This window comes from Grammomys surdaster, unplaced genomic scaffold (assembly GCF_004785775.1).
Source record: "Grammomys surdaster isolate TR1022 unplaced genomic scaffold, NIH_TR_1.0 135, whole genome shotgun sequence".
NCBI lineage: Eukaryota > Metazoa > Chordata > Mammalia > Rodentia > Muridae > Grammomys > Grammomys surdaster.
The window spans coordinates 3,753,682-3,764,701 of record NW_021604593.1 but is presented as its reverse complement, the minus strand read 5'-3'; the positions used below and the strand labels follow the sequence as shown (position 1 = coordinate 3,764,701).

Below are 11,020 nucleotides of genomic sequence, written 5' to 3'. Positions count from 1 at the left end.
AGAGAGAGAGAGAGAGAGAGAGAGAGAGAGAGAGAGAGAGCTACAAATCACAAGCTACGAAATCAAAGAAAGTCTCTTCAGGAAAGCAGAGAGCTGGTTAGTATAATTCATCTGTGCAAGTTCTCACTATCTTAACCACAGAACATTTGAAAGCCTCTGACACTGCAGGACCATGAGGCATGGCTGATACCTAGTACAGTGGTTCAGTGTTTACTTTTTTGGCTGGTTTAACTGTGTGCCTACAATGCACTGGGGTGAAGGTTCTACCATATGCTGCCAACTGCACCCAAGCTGATATGCTATACTTAGCAACTGCTTGACCAACTTTCAGACTATGGTCTCAAGGAGCCTTAGGGCAACTTTTAAACCTAGTAAAAGATATGAAACTCTCCTGTGGCGGGAGTACTGAGTACTGAATACCAAACACTTATTGGGGCAATGTTTGCAACTACCTTAGTTAGTATCCATCTAACTACTGACTGTGGTTTTTCTTGCATGGAACAGAATGTCCAAGAAGGAATGTCTTCACTTCCTAGCTCTTTCCTGTCCGAAGATGGTTTCCTGTATTAGACACCAACTTTATCCAATAAAAGTGTCCTCAAAATGCCTGGGCCTGTATTGAACAAAACAAGTTTTGTAAAATTCTCCCTGCTCAGACTGTGGTAGTTTTCCCTGCTGGAACTGTATCAAACCTAGTTCCACCAGGAAGGCTGTCACCTGCCCCAGCAATCGAAAGACAGCCGTGTGTGATGGCAATCTGAGCACAGGAGCTGAAGGGCTGGAGCTGGTCAGGTACAGCAGCACCTCTGCACGCACTCTGAAACCCCTCTGTTTTAACTCCCCATCAGTGGGGCTCTGATCCAGTATTTTCGCTGGCAGCAGCTATGTGTCTATCCCCCACCCCACTCCCCGCCCCCTTTTCCAATCACTGTCTCTAACTCCCAGTTTCAGCCAAAAAGGAGCAAACAGACCTTCCTTTCTTCAGCCATCCTCCCTTATATCGTTTCCATCATCTCAAATTCAAGCGATTCTTGTATTCCATGAAAGTAAGGACGGACAACGGACTGCCGAGCATTCCGAAGTCAGGGCTTTTAAATGCTTCTGTCTGTGTGCACATAACACCCTGAGGCCAAACAGGCAGCAATGATTCTGTTCTAAGAGACCTCATCACTTTGTGAAGCCAGCCGAGCTCCTGCTCTACCGCCATGAGTACATCCATTAGAGTACCGAGACTCGATCCCTGCTGGCTGCTGGAGACACACCACTGCTAGCTGAGTGCATGATGGTAGTCCACAGCCAGAACCCCGGATGACGTCTGGCACTCTCCATGGAAATGGCAAATCACACAAACCCAGCATCCTGAGCTAATGCGTGAGCACTTCTGCTTAAAGGGGTGTCAAAGAAGAGAGCACAGCAGTTACGAGTTGTGCTTCTAGGATGGTTAGAACTGATTTAACTGCTCCCCTCACCTCCCTAACACTAAGAAATGTTCTTGATAGAGGCTTTGCATCAACAAATGCATCATCTGTCTAGACCCAGCTCACTTCCTGGGCCACAAGGTAGTAATCTGAGATACTGTAACTCTGCACAGGGCCAGACTGTTCAAGGTTATAAATCCTGAAGTAGGCCACCTGGTTCTGGCCAGAACCCTATGTATCTATGTATACATGGCCACTGAGTCATTCATTTACTCCGCAAGCATTGGAACATTTATTGATCACTGGGGATGTGCCAGATCCTAGTTACACATGATCGGGGAGAGCAACCTGGCTTACAGATGGATGCAGACTACATTCCAAGGTCCCGTTAGGACATGTTAATGAAGGTTGGGGTTTGTTTCTGTGCTGTGTAACAGCAATGCCAAATTAGTTTGCTAGCTATTCAAAAGTTCTGAGTGATGAAACTTTCCCATCTCTGAATTCACCACCCTGCCCACAGAGGAAAGGGAGGGGGGGCAAGACATCACAGCCTTACTGCTACCAAGAAACACAGGCTTATATGGTCAGTCAGTATTTCAAGGTCACAACCCTAGCGGGTCAGGAAAACATGCTGTAGTATGTATGGCAATGGTCTGATATATGGTCAAGGTACATGAGGTTATTCCCACCAGGGATGCTATGGATTACTTCACAGGGATCACTCTCCAGTCTGAGAGTACCTTTATTCTGTCAGGGGTGCATTCCTTACAGACCAAGCGAGCAAAGACACAGAAGGAAGGAACCCTAACACATCAAGAATAACAAGTGACCTAGGCTAACCACTTTCATTGCTATAAATAAAGGATTATGGTTCTTGGCAAGTTGGTTTCACCTCAGAAATTAAATTTAGGAAGATCTAAAACCATGAGCTGAAAAAAGAAACATATTTATAAAAAAACAAAAACAAAAAGATGAGGAACAGATAAACAGTTTCAGGCTAACGCTTACCTATGTTGGCCTTGCGGAAAAGCTTAAAAGGGGGTTTAACTCAGGTGAAGGGACTACAGGGCTGGCCTACGTTGCCCTCACTGAGAGGCTCAGGGGTGGGCCAAACTCACCTACAGAGGCTATTGGTGCCAATCCTGACACTTCACTTGTGAAGTGCATGAGGAGATTTCCCTCAGATACTCATGACTGTTGACTACATGAACAAGTCAAATGGCAAACAATTTTATTAAGATGCTGCTTGGAGCTCCTTGCAGTTTGAGGTATGTCTAGTTAGTCAGGAAGACTTGAGAGAGACAAGTAGCAGAATCCCTAACCCATGTGGTCAGCATGAACCTGTGCCCAGTCTGCCTAAGGAGAAGGACCGTGGCCTAGCCATCTTGCATCTGGCCCAGCAGGAAGCCCCTCTGTCTCAGTGGACTACTGAGGGACTTGCCATAAAGAAGGGCTGCTGCTACCTTGAGAAGTGTGACAGGCAGGCTCCCTTTCCCTTCCCAGGTCCCCAGCCAGGGCCTCCCTTTCCCCACCAGGTAACCATCAATCCAAGGACATGAGAGGAGCAGCACAGACAGCTGTACCTTTAACCAGAGACTATGTGAGTAGGAAACCTGCTCTGCTCAATCAGAAGGCCAAGAACCTGAGATAGTTTGGTAACCTGAGCTAGAACACTCAGCCATCTGGAAGACGCCTGCTCCGTGGCTTCTTATTGTTGAGCAAATCAAGCCTTTGACTTCCATGTCTGACTTTCTGAGGCTCACCCTTGATAGGACAGAGTCCCTTAACAGGAATCAAGCACCATTGAATGTATAAGTTTCTAAAATATCGTTTTTATCTGGAATTCTCTTCTGCTTCCTCTAAATATTCTTAATTCTACATGCACCCAATGCTTATTAAAGACTAGTTTCAAGACTTGGGAATAGAAAATGTAATAAGACATATTACATTTACATATTATCAAGGAGAAGAGAGTTTACTTATAGGGTTTAGGCCTTGTGCCGACACCAGTCAACTGTTCATGTCTTCCTGAAATGCTGTGTTGGGGCTTCTTGCACTATACTCAGGCTGACTGATGCAGTCAGCCATAGGGAGTTAGAGGTGGCATGCATGCTGTAAACCTGCCATTTCTAGCTCTAGATTAAGATCTATTTCATTAATGAGAAAGCCTTCCAACAGTATCATCCATCCCCAGCCTCTGTATCCCTTTTCTGAATCTTACATGTAGCCCTGGATTATGGAGGCTTAAAGTGTTTGTGACATTTGCTGTGCATGTTAGTCTTCCTTCTACAATTAAAGTACGCATTGCGCTGAGGTCAGGGGCCAGGTGTACGCCTTCTGCACTGTAAATAACTATGCTTAGTTGAAAATGATGTTCAGTTGGCAGGTGATGGACATCTACTCCCACGGCTAACTCTTCTTACTCTTGTGTGTTCAGGCACGCTAGCCTTTGTGGCCTTAGGACCAAAGATTCAGATTATACTCAAAAGAAGTGAGTGTTAAAGTCGCAAGGCTGGCAGTGAAGCACCTCCTGGATTCAGGAGGGGATTTTTATAGCTGGAGAATAAGCTGCCATGAGCTTTGAGTGCAACTGATGGACCAGACCCAGAGTGCAGGTACCTCACTGCCTACTCAGGATATGGCTCTGAGCCCTGGGGACCCGAGCCGTCCATGCTACTCTCTTCTTGCAAGTGCCACACTGTATAGTTTAGCCACAAAGTTTCTTACCCTTTTAACAAATAAATGGCAAGTAATTTCATTGTGTAAATGAAAGTTACATTCGTTTTAGGTTCAAGGCATTTGACAAGGAGAGGTTAATGATACAAAGTCCATCTACGGCACCAAAACTAATTGTGGCAACTCAGTGCTAAACTAAAAAAAAAAAAAAAAAAAAAATCCGACTTAATAGACGTTAGTGTGTACACACAAAATACTTATTAAGCTTCTACCTTGCCGGGCAGTGGTGGTGCACACCTTTAATCCCAGCACTTGGGAGGCAGAGGCAGGTGGATTTCTGAGTTCGAGGCCAACCCAGTCTACAGAGCAAGTTCCAGGACAGAAACCCTGTCTCAAAACAACAACAACAAAAAGCTTCTACCTCACATTGACTATTTTCTAAGCATGATATATGAAGTAGATAAATCCTTTATAGGAATATAATCAGTTGTGCAATAGGATAAAAGGTTATGAACTACTAACAAATTATGTCATCAGGTTGGTGCCTATCATGTCATTACAACTAACAAGTGGACTGATACTGAGAACTAAGTGAAGAGAGATTTAAGTGCTAAGTCCCAAACTAAAAGGACAAACAATATTTACCATGTACTGGACAGAAGCATTGTAGTTTTTTAAGCTAATGAAATGAAATATTATAAAAAAACAAAATATTATTAAAGCTTTCTCAAAGATGAAAATGTCCCTAAATAACTATTTTGGATAAATTTAACCCCAATGCTAACCTGTTTCCTAGTTTAAGCCAGAAGAGCAGTTTAAAGTTGGAAGCTTGCAACATATCATCTGACAAGATAACACAGTCCAGGCACACCTGAAATCTTCTCCCCTTTGTATATCTGGATTGAATTTGCTGATAAGATTGCTATATCCCTGGTTTTTTCTTTCACAGTACAAGAATTATACAGATAAAACAAGCAAATCCACTCCTATATCACTGCAGCAACATTTGAATTACTAAGAGGAAGCAGATGAAATCAAGGGGTTTTTTGGTTTTGTTTTTTTGTAAAGCATAATTATTCATATAATTGTTTCAGTCTTCCATTTCACTGAAGCTGTAAGGATCTGATCTCAGATGCCTTCCCACCCATCAACAGCACTAATGAATCAGCATGGTGTCGAGGACCTGGCAGCCCCCAGCAGCAACACTAGCGCCACCTTCAGGTCGCCCAAGGCATCGGCATGCATGCCAGGGCTTTTAGTGACCAGGTAACTAAATATTTAAATGTTCAAAAATTATTATCTGGGAAGTATTTATTCAGTTTTGCAAAGTATTTGTATTTTACAAGTTCATTTTCTGATTTTAGAAGAATCTATTTTAAGATTTTAAATGAAGTGAATTCCTTTTGTGTATTTATGATAATCTGACCTATATCTAACTTTTTAAGAAGTGCATAGTGGTAAAAATGGAACACATTTTGAATAGCTATTTACTGCAAGACTTTTTTACTCAGGTACCATCTCCAACCTATCTATATAGTTCAAGAGGAAGCTGGACTGGGGCTAAATCCAGATAGATTGATTATCTCTTCTGTCCTAATTCCCCAAACAATCCCCAATTCTCCCCTTCAAAGGCACAGGAAGGCTTGGTGAAACACAAGATGGCACCATATAAAATTACCCTCCAAGGCAGCACCAAAAGTCACCTCAGCAACTAGTCAATTGACATTCCAAACCCACTGACAAGGGCCACGAGTAAGAGCAACCCTTCCCAGTCCTAGCACCTTTCCTTAAACCAGGGATGTTTATGTTAATGTGGGGATGATGGAAGGAGCTTGCTCCTAAGATCATGAATGCTCCTTCAGAGCACGTACAGAAAGCATAGTGCTATGAAAGGTACCATAGAGTCAACTGGTCTTTTTTAAAGCCATAGAGAACTAAAATCGTCCCAGTTCCTAGATCCCTGTTAACACGTCCCAAGCTCATGCTTAAGCCTCTGAGAGGTATGGCGAACATACACTGGGAGACAGGCCTACTCCCTGGAGGGTAAAAGCAGGATATTAACTTTGGCAGTGGATTAAAAATCTGGTTTTTCAAACTAGTTTCAATACGATCACCTATATATTCTGAAACGCCTTCCCCTCATTGTCATGTACAGGTCAAGTACTTCTAAAGTAAAATAACAAATTGGCAACACATCATAAAATAGAGATCTAGAGATTGAAACCCAGCAAAGAGCTAAAGAAAATGGAAAAAAATTGAAGAACCCTATAGACTCGCAGTAATTACAAAGCTACGCAAACCCTACAAATTGCAAACAATAAAGGGAAGAGCATGTTTACTAGAAAACTGAAAAAGCTGGAGAACAAGTCATTGATAAAAACAGCATGGTAAATAAAGGTGCAGAAAACTATGCTGAGAATTAACAACAGTATTCTTGGGTGGCACCACCTCAGGAATCACCTCCAACAGCTAAATCATGTGATTGGCACCACCTGCAATTATACTCAGAGGCCAGAGAACTGAAGATAGTCATACATATCATGTTACTTACTTGTCTATTTATTTTAATAATGCAAATGGCACTCTATGAATCTTGTATGTCTCCAAATTACTACTGTGAAACCCTATGTTCTATTTTGGTTTCTGTTGCTGTGATAAATACTACGCCCTAAGTAAGCATCCTGGGCATGAAAGGGTTCACTTGGCCTAGAAGTTCCAGTCCATCCAGAGGGGAGCCAGGGCAGAACCCAAGACTGGAATCTGAAGGCAGGAAGTAAAGCAGAGACCACGGAAGGACTCTGCTTACTGATCTCTCCTCACTACTCGCTCACCTTGCTGTTCTATACAAGCCAGGACCACCTGCCTGGGGTGGCTCCACCCACAGTGGACTGGACCCTCCCACATCCATCATTAATTAAGAAAATGACCCACAGACATGCCCACAGGCTGATTCAATTGAGGCAATCCCTCAGTTGGGGTCCCTTCTCCCCAGATGACTCTAGTTTGTGTTGACAAAAGCTAACCAGTACACCCTACCAACTTAGGGTACGTAAAAAGTCCAGAGATTTAATTATAACCTGTAGGATTCTAGAGTTTACTGACTAATTTCTTACATTGGACTGAATAGATTATAAGTCTGTATTTGAAATGAACCTTTTTAGAATATGGAAATCAGGTTCTCTGTAGTATTTTATATTATGTAGACGAAAATGTGTGTTTAAAGAAAAAGCAATGCTCACATGTATCTTAGAGACGGTCAGTACTTAAATACCCTGCTTCCCATAAAGTAATTGCTAATGCATGTATGCCAAATCTTCATATAAACTAGATAAAGAATTCTACAAAGTAGTTCCAGTTTTAATCAAAGAAAGGAAATTAGTTTCATTTTGCTAAAAAGAAAGAGGTTTTTAAGATATCTTTAGTATCAGGCTTTGAAAATATATATTTGAACCTTTTTTCTTTTACACTATTATACACAAAGATTTTTTTAAGAACTGGGACTTTCCAGATACGAGAATTGCTAGAAAGTGACTTGGAATCACCCTCAGACAATAACTGCTGGTGGTTTTATTTCAGGCAATGGGCTTGTGCCAGGAAGGACTCACGCCTTGATGAAAGGAGCACCAAAAACTTGTGAGAATTTTTGGTTTCACGGGTAAAAATCCTCCCCAGAGAAACAAACTGTGCTCATCCAGTCCGCCACCACTCAACATGGACTACAGAAGGAAACAGCATTTAATATTAATTTGTCATTGCCTTTCAGCCTTTGAGCGGTTCCGGCTTTCAGTCTCAGCTTGGCGAGCACCAGCACGCCTCTCATCCACAAAGCACACTCCGCCCCCTACTACAGACACCTGGTATTTTGCCTTGACCTTGATCCATACGACCAGGTTTGGCAGGGTTGAATGGTCCTGTGTATGTTTAACTAAAACTGTCACTTGATACATTGCAACATGCAGTCTTTGTGGTCTGGCTATAGGGATACAAAGAGAGCAGGGCTCTAGGAGGGAGACAAAGTGGAGTGCCCACTCCAGAGAAAGAACTAAATAAAGGACACCCCACCAGCACCTCATTACTCTACACCAGCGTTTAACTGGGGAGGTAGTATGAAGGCAACTGTCTGCAAAGAGACAGTTGGTTACTTTGATTTTATGTTTGCCTCTTTGGTTTTTCTGACCCCCTACCCCCATTAATTCATTAGCAAGCTGGCCCAAGCAAAACCTACTTTGCTTGGTGCTTTGACACCCACTTGTTGCAATGACAGGCAAGGCAAAAATTACGAAGCTCACTCTTAATGAAAGCCAATCTGAACTCATTTAACTGCCTCTGACTCATCTTTCTCTTCGGAAGCTAATTCTCAGTTGTTCTCAAAGAAAACATCAAGTATATCAGATCCAATTTTAATTCACTAAATTCCACCCTCCTTTCGAAGACAAATGAAGAGGAAAAATAAGAAGTGAACTGAGGGTTCATATAAACATACATATAAACTCGGACCTGGGTGCTCTGAGGACACCAGCAGTGTCAGGAGGACATGCTGCGCTGCCAGGAAGCTTCAGAACACTTCTGTCATTTCTCGTCTTCCCACAGAAGTTTAGCACATGTATTTAGCTGCTTTCGATGTATATTTTCCATGTTGCTTTATTTAATCAGAAACGTAACCGTCCTCTCTGTATACTCCTTGTGATAATTTGCTATATCTTAATTTAGTGGTTAATATCCCTCCCCTCTAAAATTGAATTTTCTCTTTTTAAAGAAAGTTATGTCAGCAAAAATGCACATATATTTCAATAATAATACATAATGTCTTCATTAAAAAATTAATATCTACCGCTAATAAGGACAGCATATACTATAGCTTGTGACTTGGACACAGATCCGCAGATTTCTGGTAAGTTTTAGCTGCCTGTAATATAAGAGCCATTGCTTTGTTTGAGCCCTCCTGCCGGTCTCCCTTCATGCATGTCACAACATGTCAATCTTCTTGAACAGAATAGGTCCTGTCGTTTGAGGTAAATACATCCTTTCTCTGAGACAAGAATCTTAGTTTTGTATTCAAAATGACTGCAAGTCAACAGCTCTAAGTCAACACATCCTGTTCATATAGACTGCTATACTGCAAAGCTCCTACATGCTGGAGACAGAAAGAACCTTTTAAAGGTCAGATGGGGTGGGAACAACAAAGAGTTAGGCTGGGTGAAGGAGAGCGGCTGATACTTCTATGTAATAATTGATAAGCTAACTGAGAATTCCCTCTGTTGACCATTTCTTACCATTTTGAGAATCTTAATAGTCTTGGGCTTCTATCCTCCCTTTCTTCAGTCCAGGGAGACCAACCTGCAAAATATGTTTAAATACAATAGACACATTGCTTCACCACAGGTCAGCAAATGCAAAATGCCTCCTCAGAGGTCACAGACAAATAACCAGTTTGTGTGCTGAAGATAAGTCCCACACAAATTCTTCTAACCGTTTCCCTGAAGGGGCTTTCCAAGTGGTCTACGGGTTTACATAGGGGACAAAGGAATGCCTGGCACCTGGCTCTGCACTCCTGGGCTATTCTTAGTGTTTGGTTCATCTTTAAATTGCAGTTCAAAAGGTTTAGCAACTTAAAAGTAGACCCAAGTGATAAAAATAGATTGTTTTCTGGCTGCTCTTTGTTCCCAGACATACTACTGGCAGTATATTTGCAATCAAGACAGCAGAACAAGAATCAGCCTTCCACCGTAGTGTAATGCCTCAGAGTGGATATTTTTGGAAATGGCACTGCATTACATAACCTTCCGTGTTTAAAAAAAAAAAAAAAAAACCCTACACAAGGAAGAAAGTCAGGAATATACACCATTATGCCCTCTCCCGAAAGCAAACAAACATTAATGTACATGCTGCAGTGGTTCCCCCTCCGCCTCTGTCCCATTAGACCACAACTCTTTTGTTAATGTAAGTTCCGGAAAAATTAAGATGAATGGAAAAACTAAAAGTTCTCCAAACGGGTGTCAGAGGCACTTAGAGTTTTCCTATAATGTTGTTATAGAAACACAAATGCAAATCAGGTTATTAGCGGCATCAAGAAAAAAGTAGTCATTTATCTTTAATGCTCCCGCACCCCAAGTTCAACTGCTTTAGAAGAAAATGCAGGAGAAAAAAGTGTTACAAGAGCTAAAACACGGTAAAGCCCCCACGGCCGCCGCTGCAGCAGCAACACTGAAAGAGTAATCAAGTGTAAGGATCTTATAAAGGGAGGGAAAGCTTGCATGCACCACAGTGCATTTAATGCAAAGGAACAAAACAGTTCTCAAACAACGAGCAAGAACGTTAACCACACCAGCAAGCAAAACCCCACCCCTTCACAAAAGAATTCATTTCTCTCAACTTGTGCATTAAACAAAGGAGGGGGGGGCACAAGTTAAATCCCAGCGTTAATGCAGCAGGAGCGAAATGACACAATTTCTCCGAGGTGTCAGCTTTAGATCTAAAATTTAATGGGAGAAAGCATGTACTCTGCAAGGCTGAAGGGTCCAGCTAAGAGCAAAGGCAAGGAAGCGACACAAAAGAGAAAGCAGCGCTCCCAGCTGGGGATGAGAATGGCATATACTTACAGACAAAAGCCCCGCTCCCTGTTCACTCTCTCTGCTCTCTACACCTGAAACACAAATGTGGATGAAAAAGGGCATCATGCTAGAAAGACAGCTGAGGGGGGAGGGGGAGGGGAAAGGGGTGGAGGAAGAGGAGGGCGGAGGGGGGAAGGGAAACAAAACCCCAACCCTCTTCACTTCCAAGAAGTGCAGCCTCGGAGAAGGAGGGGAAAGGGTTCCCTGCCTTGCGCGCTCTCTCCAAGAGTGTGTGTCTTGTGTCTCTCTCTTTAAATCAGTCTCTCAATCTCAACTCCTCTCTCTCTCTCTCTCTCTCTCTCTCTCTCTCTCTCT

At 42.6% G+C, this 11,020-nt stretch overlaps 1 protein-coding gene across 3 annotated transcripts in view; it reads right to left on the bottom strand.

The window, feature by feature from the left end:
* Window positions 1-11,020, bottom strand: part of Nrep (neuronal regeneration related protein) — a 27,091-nt gene that overhangs the window by 15,792 nt on the left and 279 nt on the right. For 2 of the 3 annotated variants that reach the window (XM_028762794.1, XM_028762795.1), the window contains exons 2-3: window positions 10,694-10,737; window positions 9,368-9,431 (exon numbers count right to left, since the gene is read on the bottom strand). In XM_028762794.1, the coding sequence (XP_028618627.1) occupies window positions 9,368-9,370 (3 nt within the window). In that variant the 5' untranslated portion in view covers window positions 9,371-9,431; window positions 10,694-10,737. Of the gene's footprint in view, window positions 1-9,367; window positions 9,432-10,693; window positions 10,930-11,020 lie in introns of those variants that run through there. The other variant, XM_028762793.1, reaches the window with a different exon arrangement.